Genomic DNA, 15,736 nt, shown 5'->3' with positions numbered 1-15,736 from the left:
AAGAGCAAGAGATGAATAAACTAAGCAGATTCAGAAGGATGTAGGTTGCAGTAGTTATGATGAAGAGGCTTGCACAGGACAGAAGAGCATGGAAAGCACCATCAAACCAGTCTTTGGACCGAACACCACTACAAGAACCTGCCACTGTAGCAGCAGTAACCGATCTAACAACTGCGCCAGACACTTGTTGTCTTACACAGGGTGTTACAAAGAGGTACGGCCAAACTTTCAGGAAACAAATGGTTCAAATGGCTCTGAGCACTATGGGACTTAACATCTATGGTCATCAGTCCCCTAGAACTTAGAACTACTTGAACCTAACTAACCTAAGGACAGCACACAACACCCAGCCATCACGAGGCAGAGAAAATCCCTGACCCCGCCGGGAATCGAACCCGGGAACCCGGGCGTGGGAAGCGAGAACGCTACCGCACGACCACGAGATGCGGGCTTCAGGAAACATTCCTCACACACAAATAAAGAAAAGATGTTATGTGGACATGTGTCCGGAAACGCTTAATTTCCATGTTAGAGCTCATTTTAGTTTCGTCAGGATTGGTAGAGGTGGACCAATTCCATGGCCTCCACGCTCTCCTGACCTCAACCCTCTTGACTTTCATTTATGGGGGCATTTGAAAGCTCTTGTCTACGCAACCCCGGTACCAAATGTAGAGACTCCTCGTGCTCATATTGTGGATGGCTGTGATACAATACGCCATTCTCCAGGGCTGCATCAGCGCATCAGGGATTCCATGCGAAGGAGGGTGGATGCATGTATCCTCGCTAACGGAGGACATTTTGAACATTTCCTGTAACAAAGTATTTGAAGTCACGCTGGTACGTTCTGTTGCTGTGTGTTTCCATTCCATGATTAATGTGATTTGAAGAGAAGTAATAAAATGAGCTCTAACATGGAAAGTAAGCGTTTCCGGACACATAACATATTTTCTTTCTTTGTGTGTGAGGAATGTTTCCTGAAAGTTTGGCCGTACCTTTTTGTAACACCCTGTGTATACGTTGCCGACCGTAGCGCTGTATTCTGCCTGTTTACACACCCCTGCATTTGAATACGCATACCTACACAAGTTTCTTTGGCGCTACAGTGTGTGACGCCAGTGTTGACGGAAAGTGTCAGTTTGTTTCCCGATACAAAGGAATGATTTTTAAAGCATAATTTTACGTAACCTTTAGATACAGCGGTTCCAGATTAGTGGAATGCGATATCTGTTTCATCGATATGAACTAACAGGGACAATACAACATGAAGAAAGCATCACTCCAGGAGCAACTGAGCAGCACTCTTCTGCATGGCGGTAGCGTGGAGTGCAGTGCAGAGCGGTCCTTTCGTTGCTGCAGTACTGGCTATTCCTCGTGTTTCAGTGTCATCATTAATATATATCTATACAAAAAATACCGCACTAGACTAATGTGGGATCGCTGTACTGAATTAGGAAGTAAAATTATACACTCCTGGAAATTGAAATAAGAACACCGTGAATTCATTGTCCCAGGAAGGGGAAACTTTATTGACACATTCCTGGGGTCAGATACATCACATGATCACACTGACAGAACCACAGGCACATAGACACAGGCAACAGAGCATGCACAATGTCGGCACTAGTACAGTGTATATCCACCTTTCGCAGCAATGCAGGCTGCTATTCTCCCATGGAGACGATCGTAGAGATGCTGGATGTAGTCCTGTGGAACGGCTTGCCACGCCATTTCCACCTGGCGCCTCAGTTGGACCAGCGTTCGTGCTGGACGTGCAGACCGCGTGAGACGACGCTTCATCCAGTCCCAAACATGCTCAATGGGGGACAGATCCGGAGATCTTGCTGGCCAGGGTAGTTGACTTACACCTTCTAGAGCACGTTGGGTGGCACGGGATACATGCGGACGTGCATTGCCCTGTTGGAACAGCAAGTTCCCTTGCCGGTCTAGGAATGGTAGAACGATGGGTTCGATGACGGTTTGGATGTACCGTGCACTATTCAGTGTCCCCTCGACGATCACCAGTGGTGTACGGCCAGTGTAGGAGATCGCTCCCCACACCATGATGCCGGATGTTGGCCCTGTGTGCCTCGGTCGTATGCAGTCCTGATTGTGGCGCTCACCTGCACGGCGCCAAACACGCATACGACCATCATTGGCACCAAGGCAGAAGCGACTCTCATCGCTGAAGACGACACGTCTCCATTTGTCCCTCCATTCACGCCTGTCGCGACACCACTGGAGGCGGGCTGCACGATGTTGGGGCGTGAGCGGAAGACGGCCTAACTGTGTGCGGGACCGTAGCCCAGCTTCATGGAGACGGTTGCGAATGGTCCTCGCCGATACCCCAGGAGCAACAGTGTCCCTAATTTGCTGGGAAGTGGCGGTGCGGTCCCCTACGGCACTGCGTAGGATCCTACGGTCTTGGCGTGCATCCGTGCGTCGCTGCGGTCCGGTCCCAGGTCGACGGGCACGTGCACCTTCCGCCGACCACTGGCGACAACATCGATGTACTGTGGAGACCTCACGCCCCACGTGTTGAGCAATTCGGCGGTACGTCCACCCGGCCTCCCGCATGCCCACTATACGCCCTCGCTCAAAGTCCGTCAACTGCACAGACGGTTCACGTCCACGCTGTCGCGGCATGCTACCAGTGTTAAAGACTGCGATGGAGCTCCGTATGCCACGGCAAACTGGCTGACACTGACGGCGGCGGTGCACAAATGCTGCGCAGGTAGCGCCATTTGACGGCCAACACCGCGGTTCCTGGTGTGTCCGCTGTGCCGTGCGTGTGATCATTGCTTGTACAGCCCTCTCGCAGTGTCCGGAGCAAGTATGGTGGGTCTGACACACCGGTGTCAATGTGTTCTTTTTTCCATTTCCAGGAGTGTACTTCAAATATAATTTTGTTAGCAAAGGAATACAGATCGACGCTTTCCTACGACACCAGGCGTCGCATGAAATACGTGGTGAGCATCATTTCTTTGGACTGACCCCAGCTTCACACAGCAAAAACGAAATTGCAACTATTTGCCGAAACAGTAGAGAAAACGTTCCCGACGACTCTCACAAGAGACAATCTGTATAGCAGAAGCAAAACCCCAAAGCCCGTTACTACAACGTGAGTGAGGGTGGCGATAACAGATTTACGTAGCACACGACGCCATTATCTCGGCATTAAGTTCATCGTCAAAGGTTTATTCTGACAGTCTGCATGACTGCCGAGTCTGAAATACGGTGGGAAATATTTGGGTGTTCCTTTCAGTCACGTCCAGTGTCAGCCGTAATTTCTTCCAGTGGTAGACGAAGAAAATGGTCCGTTAATGCTGCGTGCCACAATCTCGGTCAGTGGCAGTCAACCTGCTTCCTACCGCCCAAAAATGGTTAATGGCTCTGAGCAATATGGGCCTTAACATCGGAGGTAATCAGTCCCGCCGGCCGGGGTGGCCGAGCGGTTCTAGGCGCTTCAGTCTGCAATCGCACGACCGCTACGGTCGCAGGTTCGAATCCTGCATTATGCATGGATGTATGTGATGTCCTTAGGTTAGTTAGGTTTAAATAGTTCTAAGTTATAGGCGACTGATGACCTCAGCAGTTATGTCCCAAAGTCCTCGGAGCTATTTGAATCATCAGTCCCCTAGAACTTAGAATTACATTAACCTAACTAACCTAAGGACATCACACACATCCATGCCCGATTGAGGATTCGAACCTGCGACCACAGCAGTAGCGCGGTTCCGGACTGAAGCTCCTAGATCCGGTCGTCCACCGCGGCCGGCAATACCGCCATATAGTAGGCTCTGCAGCTCTCATGGTGGACGCATTTTCATTAGGTTTTCATAAAATTTTGACCCAATGTATTTGGTAAGCATTAGTTTAACTTGCTGTAAATCTGTTTCGCAAATTTTGTAGAGTACTTTATATTCCCTACTTAACAGATAGACGTTACTGTGGAACTGGTGGGTGGCCACGACATCTTGTTACTGATAGAAATACGACAGTGCGCGGAAGTTAAAAACGATTGACTACCCCTGCTCTGGGTGGTGCCGTTGAGTGTGTACTCAGATTGGACAGATTTTATGAGGAGTAGCTAGACTAGGCGAGTGCAGACGTCAGCTGCGCGGTGGCTCACCGTGAGCTTACTGTGTTGCTGGCGCTGTCCGTTGAGCCACCAGGTGATGCGCGCTGGTGGTCGTGACCCGGAGGACTGGCACAGCAGGTCGTAGCGGCGGCCGGCAGACAGAGGCTGGCTCACCCCCAGCAGACGCACGTCCAAGGGCCGCACTGCAGCACACACAAACAGAGGTGCCGTTAATGGTGACACATTTGTGACAGGATCAAGGGTTTCTTGGTGTAAAGAACACAGCATGTTCTCTTGGTTGGAGAGTCATCGACAGTTATCGGCAGCGACTTCAGATTCGATCCAGGGAAGTGTCACCAGCCTTGCTAAAGGGCGGCAAAATGAAACTGGACAGTAAAATACAAGCAAGGAAATACACTACTGGCCATTAAAAATTCTACACCACGAAGACGACGTGCTACAGACGTGAAATTTAACCGACAGGAAGAAGATGCTGTGATATGCACACGATTAGCTTTTCAGAGCATTCACACATGGTTGGCGCCGGTGGCGACACCTACAACGTGCTGAAATGAGGAAAGTATCCAACAGATTTTTCATATACAAACAGCAGCTGACCGGCGTTGCCTGGTGAAATGTTGTTGCGATGCCTCGTGCAAGGAGGAGGAATGCGTACCATCACGTTTCCGACTTTGATAAAGGTCGGATTGTAGCCTATCGCGATTACGGTTTATCGTATCACGACATTGCTGCTCGTGGTGGTAGAGATCCGATGACTGTAAGCAGAATATGGAATCGGTGGGTTCAGGAGGGTAATACGGAACGCCGTGATGGTTCCCAACGGCATCGTATCACTAGCAGTCGAGGCGACAGGCATCTTAACCGCATGGCTATAAAGGATTGTGCAGCCACGTCTCGATCCCTGAGTCAACAGATAGGGACGTTTGCAAGATAACGACCATCTGCACGAATAGTTCGACGACGTTTGCAGCAGCATGTACTATCAGCTCGGAGACCATGGCTGCGGTTACCCTTGACGCTGCATCACAGACAGGAGCGCCTGCGATGGCTCACTCAACGACGAACCTGGATGCACGAGAGACAAAATGTGATTTTTTCGGATGAATCCAGTTCTGCTTACAGCATCATGATGGTCGCATCTGTGTTTGGCGACATCGCGGTGAACGGACATTGAAAAAGAGTCCTTGTTACAGTCCTTGTTACTGTTGTTACAGCAACAGTTAGACACAATGCAACAAAATCTTCAAAAGTTAGACACAGTGGAACAAAATCTTAAAAAGGTTAGACACAGTGGAACAAAATCTTAAAAAGCTAGACACAGTGGAACAAAATCTTAAAAAGTTTGACACAATGGAACAAAATCTTCAAAAGTTAGACACTACGCTTGAACAAACACGTGAAGATTTAACTACTGAGCTACATAACATTGAATCGAAATGTCAAAAAGTCTTTAATGACGTAAAAACACAAATTTGTGAGCATTTCCAACCTATTTTTTCGCGTCATGAAAATGCATTACAGAATCACGAAGCAGCCATAAAAGAACTGCAAACCATTGTTCATGAGAATCACGACACCTTGCAAGCTAAAATTGACTCAGTTGCATCTACCGATTCGGTTACGCAACTTGCAAAAACTCAAGAAAACTTAAAGGACACAGTAGATACGATTTCAACACAAATGGATACTCTGAAACTTGGTTCAGAAAAACACATTGAGGAAATAAGTATACTATCGGAGAAAGTAGCCGAACTTTCGGATCAGTTCACTAACTTATCTACAAAGGTAGATGATGATCTGAATGACACAAGACCTGTAGCCACCACTGACACAGAAGAGTATGAACAAATTAAGAAATTCAAACAAAATCAGAATCAAATTAATACGCAATACAAAAGAGAAATCCGGGAAGTACAAGATCAGTTGGCACATGTAATACAAAAATTACATATTTCAGAGGTCACTCGCGCTCCAACACGGGAAAAGGAACTTAGAAATACGGAAAAGCCACAAAATAATAACACAGAGCATTTCGGAAATTATGAAAGAAATTGGCAAGGTGCACCGAATTTTGAGATGGAACCGTCGACACGACGTAACTATGACCGATATGCTACTCGCCGACACGATGATTTTGACTATAAGCTGTTCATTACTACACTTAAATTCAAAACATTTAAGAATTCTGACAACGACATTCATCCACAAGCATGGCTTCATCTATTCTCTCATTGTTTTCCTCCCAACTGGTCATTAGAACACAGATTAGAATTTATGTGTGGCTACTTAGAGAATGAACCAGCTGTAAGAATGCGATCGGTCATTCACGATTGCCACAGTGAAGGAGAATTTTACCATGCCTTCCTCTCAGCATATTGGTCTCAAGCCACACAAGACCGAGTAAAACATGGCATCATAATGATGAAACATTTCGAACAATCTTGGCTCTACCCTTCATTCGATCCCTGCGAAACCCTACTATTCAGCTGGATAATGCACGACCGCATGTTGCAGGTCCTCTATGCGCATGTTCGACTGCTGCCCTGGCCAGCACATTCTCCAGATCCCTCACCAACTGAAAACGTCTGGTCAATGGTGGCCGAGCAACCGGCTCGTCACAATACGCCAGTCAGTACTCTTAATGAACTGTGGAATCGTGTTGAAGCGGCATGGGCAGCTGTACCTGTACACGCCATCCGATCTCTGTTTGACTCAACGCCCAGGCGTGTGTAGGCCGTTATTACGGCGAGAGCTGGTTGTTCTCGGTACTGATTTTCTGGATCTATGCACCCAAATTACTTTAAAATGTAATCCAATGTCAGTTCTAGTATAATATATCTATCCAATGAATACCCGTTTATCATTTGCATTTCTTCTAGGTGTGACAATTTAAAGGCCAGTAGTGTATTTATGAGACTGGCGCGGAACAGACACTTGTTAATGAACAGGGGAACTGCTCACCACAGGATATACTGGAAGCCTTATTTCGATGCTCCATTAGGTTTACGTAAAATGTCTGCATGTGCTCATCTCCTGTACACCCTCACGTATTTCGCCATATAATTACATCACAGGATATACTGGAAGCCTTATTTCGATGCTCCATTAGGTTTACGTAAAATGTCTGCATGTGCTCATCTCCTGTACACCCTCACGTATTTCGCCATATAATTACATCTTATGACAAGTCACACTCATTCTGCCAACGGCCTTGTCAAAGAAGGCTGAGGAGCGGACACAGTTTCAGGGCACTCTCTTGTCGTTGGAGTGAGGAACTGCCCCTAAAGGCAGAAGAATCAGCAGTGATCAACGGCACGGGGATTCAGAAAGCAATGGAAACCACTGCATTATAGACACCTAACGTGTATCCACAGGACGTATGGCCTGTAGTGGAAAAAGCGTCTCGATGATCTCTCCTTTGGCAAAAGATTCTGGAATAGCCAACATCGCATCTCCAAGAGCAGACTGCCAAGTGGGACGTGACCATAAGGAAAAGATTAAGTAATGAACGAAAGGGCCAGTTATACGAGTCGGGGCGTGGAATGTCAGAAACTTGAACGTGGTAGGGAAGCTACAAAATTTGAAAAGTAAATGCAAAGGCTCATTCTAGATGTAGTAGGGGTCAGTGAAGTGAAACGTAAAGAAGAGAAGGATATCTGGTCAGATGACTATAGGGTAAAATCAACAGGAGCAGAAAGTGGTGTAACAGGAGCTGGAATCGTTATGAAGGTCGGGCAGGGCAAAGAGTGTCTTACTGTGAACTGTTCAGTGATAGAGTTATTCTTATCAGATTCAACAGAAAACCAACACTGGCTTAGATATAGATGCCGATGTCGCAAGCTCAAGATGAAGAGATAAGAAAGTATATGAGGATAGTGAAATGGTAATACACTGCGTAAAGGGAGATAAAAATCTAAAAGCCATGGGGGACGAATGAAGTTGTAGGGAAAGTAGTAGAAGAAAAAGTTACAGGACAATATGGGCTTGGGGCAAGAAAGGAGAGAGGAAAAGACTAATTCAGGTCTGTAACAAATTTCAGTTAGTAATAGCGTGATCTAAAGAAGCTAGACTCTCGGCTAGACCACGAGCTGCGGACAACAGTCAATAAATCACTTTGTTACTAAGAAAAGATCTTTCTGCAAGTATTACTCCACTGAATGCTTTCCATCGAGGGAGCTCGTTAAATTCCACTTGAAAAATTATTTTGTTTACAACAGGAAACTAACCGACGTTTTCCGTTGATACAACATTTACATCGGACGTCGCAGGAAAGGGGTGAATGTATGGAAACACAGAGACAAATGCATGCCTGAACGTCAATCCAGATATAGAGAAGCCTGTCTCCATGTGCAACAGGCACTGTTGTATTTGAACACTACCTGCACCTGTGAAGTGCTCTCAGTGCGTTGCAAGTGTTAGTCGTGATCAGAATCACGTTGTGTGTAGTAGTGACTGGATTATGTCGGAGCATAGTGAATTCGAGCGTGGACAAATTGTTAGCGCTCGATGGTGGGTGCTTCCTAACCAAGGTGGACGAAGCGCTAGGTGTTTCAGGAGGCATCGTTTCGAAGATTTATACCGCTTACAGAGAAAGCCGAAAACATCATCCTCTAAGTCACAGCGTGGACGAGAGTGTTTGTTGATGGATAGTGGAAAATTTGTGGTAAGTTCCTATGGGACCAAACTGTTGAGGTCATCGTGAAAGGTATGTGCTAAGACCTGATCAGGGTAGATCCAGAAAATAAAGTCGGTAGTTGCCAACCGCAAGGTGGAACGAGTATAATATCTTTGAGTAGGAGGATCTTCGACGGTTAAGAGAGCCGGGTGCGAGCAGTAAAAAACCGTAGAGTGGCAGCTATGTGCCGGGAGGAAGCAGACGTGCGGTGACATCTTCAAGGTAGGTCGCGCTCGCTGCGCAGTTACCGTGACCAAACTTTAGCACGTAAATGGGAGAAGATATATAATGATTTCAAATTGGTTTTTGTTGGATAATGTTCAGAGTTAGGATTTGTATGTCCAAGGTTCGACACTGTAAGCGTTTTGTAAAATTATTTTTAAGAGTGATTCGTGCTACAAAATTGTCGGAAATGGTAGGTTTTGTGTATGACTTAAAATTTTAACAATATATATAGTGAGATCAGCATTGTGTTTAAATCTAACAGCCTGAATCGTAATCCACATCCTTTGCTTGTACTGAATATGAAAATGAGTAGTAAAGTAAAGTTACCCACCAATGAAAGAACGTAAAGAAAATGAAGCCTCTGTGCTAAATATATGTGCAGTTCATAGTTTGAAATCGATTTTGGTATAACTAACGTTATCAGAGCAAAGTTATTTCAAATAACTAATTTTATGCCATTGCGCAACTGGCGTTATCCAAAAAAATGGCTCTAAGCACTATGCGACTTAACTTCTGAGGTCATCAGTCGCCTAGAACTAATTAAACCTACCTAACCTAAAGCATCACACACGTCCATGACCGAAGCAGGATTCGAACCTGCGACCGTAGCGTAGCATTGTTCAAGTCAAGATATAATTTCATTAAGTAAACTTCAGGGCCAAAAGTTAATTTTTCAGTACCATCTTAATGCCATTGCACAAACGGCATTATTCTCTTAAACTTGATTGCTGAGTCAAATACATGTTGCATTTCTGGCAAAATGGAGGAGTGCAAGAAACAAGTTCACAGAAGCGGTCAGATGCAGGTTTGTTGAATAATTAATTTGGAACAATCTTATCATTGATACTTCACAAATAAAAAAGGGTACAATTTTATCTAAGATACTTTCAATCGGTCCCTACGCTTACATACTGCTGAATCTAACTTAAATGAACTTACGCTAAGTACAGCACACACACCCACGCCCGAGGTAGGACTCGAACCTCCAACGAAGGTGAGCCGCGCGAACCGTGGCAAGGCACCTGAGACCTCGCGGCTACCCCGTGCGGTGACAAGGAATGACAGACGATCACTGAAGATAACAGTGACTAAAAGTAAGAGGACAACAGCTGCAAACGTCACTGCAGAACTGAATGTCGCGTCACCAAAACAACGGGAATGCAGGTCCATAAGCCGTGAATTGCAGGGCGAGCTCTAATTACAAAATCACAGGTCAGTGGTGCAAAAGCCCGTAACAGGGAACATGGTGCCGAAGCCTAAGAACCAAACCATTGGCGCGTTTGACTTTGCTTCGGTGTCTGTAGGTACCTTTGTTCGATGTCTCACTATAGTTTCGGAGCTCTGCTTGGTAGATGAACTCTGGTACTGCCATTTTAAAGGCTGAGCACTAGGAGCGCTTGGATGGATAGTGAGACTAGCGCCTTGGAGGGGTATACCGAGTGCAGGGGCTACGAGCGCACGTGGTGCGACAGGTGAGTGAACGCCCTTCCCTGCTAAGAGTAGAGGGGAAACCACAGAGCTTCTACCAGTACGCCGTCGACCTGTGTGTTGTGTCCCGCGTCGAGCCGAGGGTGTACGTGCCGGTATTAGGCTCTGCTAGGCGAAGCGAAGAACACAGTAACTCCGCGTCGATACTCGGCTTGTGTTGTCTTGCCTTAGTTCAAAGAGTGGACCACAGATATCGGGAAATGTAATTGATGTTCGTTCCCCATTGAAGACACCGCTCCAGGTGCAGATTGTGGAACAAGTGGAGGGAACGCATTATATTTATATAGCCCTCTAAGAGTGATGATGTCTATGGGAATAGAATTACTGTACTAACAGTGAAGGGCACAGTGAGAGATTGATTATTGGTAAGCACTTATCCTGTTCTAAATACACCTGTTGTAGTCCGCCTGCTTATCTGGGTGGTAACGTGCTTTCCTCCCATGCAAGCGATCCCGCGTTCGATTCCCGGCAGAGTTGGAGATTTTCTCCGCTCATGGACTCGGTGTTGTTCTCATCATCATTTTATCCTCATCACAGGCGCGCTAGGCGTCCAATGTGGTATCGAATGAAATTAGACTTGCAATTGCCGGCGGAACTTCCCCAAACGGGTTCAAAATGGCTCTGAGCACTATGGGACTTAACATCTGAGGTCATCAGTTCCCTAGAAATTAGAATTACTTAAACCTAACTAACCTAAGAACATCACACACATCCATGCCCGAGGCAGTATTCGAACCTGCGACCGTAGCAGTTGCGCAACTACGCGTAGACAATGGACGTTAATATCAATAGTCGAAACTCAACATTAGCTGTTTTTCGTACGAATTACGAGAACTTCGAAGTAACGTGTAACGCACCTCCCAAGCAAGTGATACAGCATTTGTTTAGAATGATGGGAAAGAGAAATGTCGAACAACATCATGTGTCAACATGTTCAAGGTGAAAAGCGTAAGTTGTAAAGAGAATCTCCCATTGCACATGGTACCAGTGGTCCGGGGAGAAGGAGGGGGGCGGGGGGGGGGGGGGGGGAGGGGAGGGACTGCCTGAAACATCGTTCAATCATCTTTAGATAAGTAGGGGAAAGTGTTAAAAGCAAATTTCCGAAAGTATAATCTGGTGAACAGACTTCAAGTATGTTGTATGAACTTTATTCCCTCTGGATGTGTCTTATAAGGCGTAAAGTCGGAAACTAGGTGACGCAGAACTACTGCTACAGCTGTCCTGAACCACTCTTCCATTTCACTGTCAAATTTCTACTTAAAAACTGGTATCCAGTTTAAATAAAAAAGAACACTTATTTTAAGGTATAGGAGCACGAATAGCAATAAAATGATTGCTTGTTCAATAAGTATAACAATAATCATGAATACATATCCCGTAAAATGACTCATTCCACATCATTTGAATAAAAGAATCGTTTTAATGTCCTATTGAACGTTCAATTAGCTAGCTAACTAACTAATTGACAATAAACTAATGGATAAAGCAAGTGAAATTGATGAAAACGATTTTGTCATAGATTTTTCCCCATCATGGACTGTTCTTGTTTAACGTCCTCAATGTTTGTAAGTATATAAACAAACTCTTACCATTTACTAAATTAAAGTCCCATGCCGTTTTTTTCTGTTTTTGTATAAACGCTAATGTCACAAGGGAAATCCCTCATCACTCCCCCCCCCCCCCCCCCCCCGACCTGCACATACACACTTGACACTTGAGATTCAGCGGTAAGGTGGTCCATTGGACAGCGCGTCAAAAACTCTACGCACATCAAGCTTGAAAACAGGAAGAAGGTGTTCTGAACTGTGAAAAAAAAGAAGCAAAATAGCAACAGTGACCGGTCGAAGCTCAAGATGTGCAACATCGAGAGAATTTGAAAAGCCCTGGTGTCGCCGTTACGCGGTCACGATTTTGGATTGCGAAGGGGGAGAATTGTGTTCGAATTTCTCTCGTGCACCATATACCCCTTCTTTATAAAATTATGAACTCTCTGTCGGGTAATTGACATGTTTGTTGGCTGTATTTAGATTTGCGTCTCCGTCATATCGTAACGTCAGCCCGCCACAGCGAAGTGTTATGGAGGGACCTTCAGACATACGTACCTTCTATTTCGTCTGCACAGGTACCACATGTTATGATTCTTGCTTTCCCCTTTGGAAGTTTTAACTCTTGATTTGCTTCGTTCTAACATAGTACACACCCTTCTACTTGTTAGTTTCGTTTCTGTGACTGGTCCGTGCGGCATGTCGCCTGCTTCATCGAATTTATTTTCGACGGTAATACATTCTTACCACGTGACTTACATTCGGTAACCAATATGTAGTACGAGAACTGTCGAGACCACGGGAGGAGAACAAACCGTCAATGGCCAGATGGAAAATAAATGATTTTCGGAAAAAAAGGGGTGAGAGAGATGTGGCCAAGGAGCTCCTGCGCTGTAATCCAACACCGTGACCACACGACCACAACGCCTTGTGCCTCAATTCACTCGATGTTGCACATCTCGAGCTAGACAGCACACCCTTCTTATTTTGCTCCTTTTTTCACATTTCAGTATACGTTCTTCCGGCTTTCATGCTTGATCTGGGTTCAGTTTTTGACGCGCCTATCCACTGGACCATTTTACCACTAAATCCGACGTGGGTGCATTGGGGAGTTTCTCTTGTCAGGAGGGCGCTGACAACCGCTCAGTTGAGCGCCCACAAACCAAACATCATCATCTTGTCAGGAAACAACGTAGAATTCGATACGATTTACACCAATAGACAGATTAATGATTCACAAGCAAGTTTTACGTATATAATTTATATTTATCGTAATAACGAGAGCAGTATAAAATTTTCACTCTACAGCTTAGTGTGCGCTGAAATGAAACTTCCCGGCTGATTAAAACAGTGTGCCGGACCGAGACTGAAATACGCGACATTTAACTTTCGCTGGATGTGCTTACCGCTCGAAGCACGACTCACGACCCGTCTTCATACACTACTGGCCATTAAAATTGCTACACCATGAAGATGACGTGCTACAGACGTGAAATTTAACCGACAGGAAGAAGATGCTGTGATACGCAAATGATTGGCTTTTCAGAGCATTCACACAAGGCTGGCGCCGGTGTCGACACCTACAACAGGCTGACACGAGGAAAGTTTCCAACCGATTTCTCATACACAAACAGCAGTTGACCGGCGTTGCCTGGTGAAACGTTCCTGTGATGCCTCGTGTAAAAAAGGAGAAAGGCCTACCATCACGTTTCCGACTTTAATAAAGGTCGGATTGTAGCCTATCGCGATTGCGGTTTATCGTATCAGGACATTGCTGCTCGCGTTGGTCGAGATCCAATGACTGTTAGCAGAATATGGAATCGGTGGGTTAAAGAGGGAAATATGGAACAACGTACTGGATCCCAACGGCCTCGTATCACTAGCAGTCGAGATGGCAGGCATCTTATCCGCATGGCTGTAACGGGTCGTGCAGCCACGTCTCGATCCCTGAGTCAACACATAGGGACGTTTGCAAGACAACAACCGCCTGCACGAATAGTTCGACGACGTTTGCAGCAGCAACGACGAACCTGGGTGAACGAATGGCAAAACGTCATTTTTTCGGATGAATTCAGGTTCTGTTTACAGCATCATGATGGTAGCATCCGTTTTTGGCGACATCGCACTGAACACACATTGGAAGCGTGTATTCGTCATCGCCATACTGGAGTATCACCCGGCGTGATGGTATAGGGTGCCATTGGTTACACGTCTCGGTTACCTCTTGTTCACATTGACGGCACTTTGAACAGTGGGCGTTACATTTCAGATGTGTTACGACTCGTGGCTCTATCCTTCATTCGATCCCTGCGAAACCCTACACTTCAGCAGGATAATGCACGACCGCATGTTGCAGGTCCTGTACGTATCTTTCTGGATACAGAAAATGTTCAACTGCTGCCATGGCCAGCACATTCTCCAGATCTCTCGCCAATTGAAAATGTCTGGTCAATGGTGGCCGAGCAACTGGCTCGTCACAATACGCCAATCACTATTCTTGATGAACTGTGGTATCGTGTTGAAGCTGCATGGGCAGCTGTTCCTGTACACGGCGTCCAAGCTCTGTTTGACTCAATGCCCAGGCGTATCAAGGCCGTTATTACGGCCGGAGGTGGTTGTTCAGGGTACTGATTTCTCTGGATCTATGCACCCAAACTGCGTGAAAATGAAATCACATGTCAATTCTAGCATAATATATTTGTCCAATGAATACCCGTTTATCATCTGCGTTTCTTCTTGTTGTAGCAATTTTAATGGCCAGTAAAGTAGCTTCAGTACCACCAGTATCTCGTCTGCTACCTTCCATATTTCACAGAAAATCTTCTGCGAATCTTGAAAGACTAGAATTCCCGGAAGCAAAGAAATTGAGGAGACTAGGCTTAGCCACAGCCTGGGGAACGTTACCGGAATGAAATTTTCACTCTGCAGCGGAGTGTGCGCTGGTATGAAACTTTCTGGTGGATTAAAACTGTGTACCGGACAGAGACTATGTCTCTGGACCTTTTACGACGGAGACCCGCTCCACGTTTTATTTATTTATTTGTTTACACTTCAAGTTCCGTTGGATCAAATGAGTAACAAACCTCAAAGGTCATGCAGCGTGTCAGTAGATGAAATTACAACATAAAAGTAATAACAAATAAATGTTCATGGACCTGAAAAAAGTCAAGGCATAAGTTTCAGTAAACGCTATCAACAATATAACATAAGAATCAGCTCAAGTATCCAAGAAACTCCTAAAAGGAATAGAATGAGTGAACCATGAGGAAATTCTTCAGTTCCGATTTGGAAGCACATGGGATTCTGCTAAGACTTGCGAACTTTTGTACCAGCTTATTGAAAATGGATGCAGCAGTCTACTGTACACCTTTCTGCACAAGAGATAGAAAAGTCCGATCCTAACGCAGGTCGGATTTCTGCTGAGCATAAACCGTGTAAAAGCTTCTTATTCTTGGGAATAAGCTGATACTGTTAACAAGGAACGACAGTCAAGAATATATATATTGAGAGGCCAATGCCAAAATGCGCAGACTAGTGAACAGGGGACAACAAGAGGTTCACGAACTAACACCACTTACTGTCCGAACCGCCCATTACTGAACCAAAGATATCCTTTTAGAATGGGAAGAGTTACCGCAAAATATAATACCATACGCCATAAGGGAATGGAAATAAGCAAAGTAGGCTAATCTTTGTGTCGGAAAA

The 15,736-nt window shown here is 45.6% G+C and overlaps 1 protein-coding gene across 1 annotated transcript in view; it reads right to left on the bottom strand.

Moving 5' to 3' along the window:
- LOC126188387 (hemicentin-2-like) overlaps positions 1-15,736 on the bottom strand; it is a 724,732-nt gene that overhangs the window by 162,776 nt on the left and 546,220 nt on the right. The window contains exon 6 of the mRNA XM_049929987.1: positions 4,130-4,281. Within this exon, the coding sequence (XP_049785944.1) occupies positions 4,130-4,281 (152 nt within the window). The remainder of the gene's footprint in view (positions 1-4,129; positions 4,282-15,736) is intronic.

Source organism: Schistocerca cancellata, chromosome 5 (genome assembly GCF_023864275.1).
Source record: "Schistocerca cancellata isolate TAMUIC-IGC-003103 chromosome 5, iqSchCanc2.1, whole genome shotgun sequence".
NCBI classification, from domain to species: Eukaryota; Metazoa; Arthropoda; class Insecta; order Orthoptera; family Acrididae; genus Schistocerca; species Schistocerca cancellata.
This window is presented reverse-complemented; position numbering and strand designations above follow the sequence as displayed.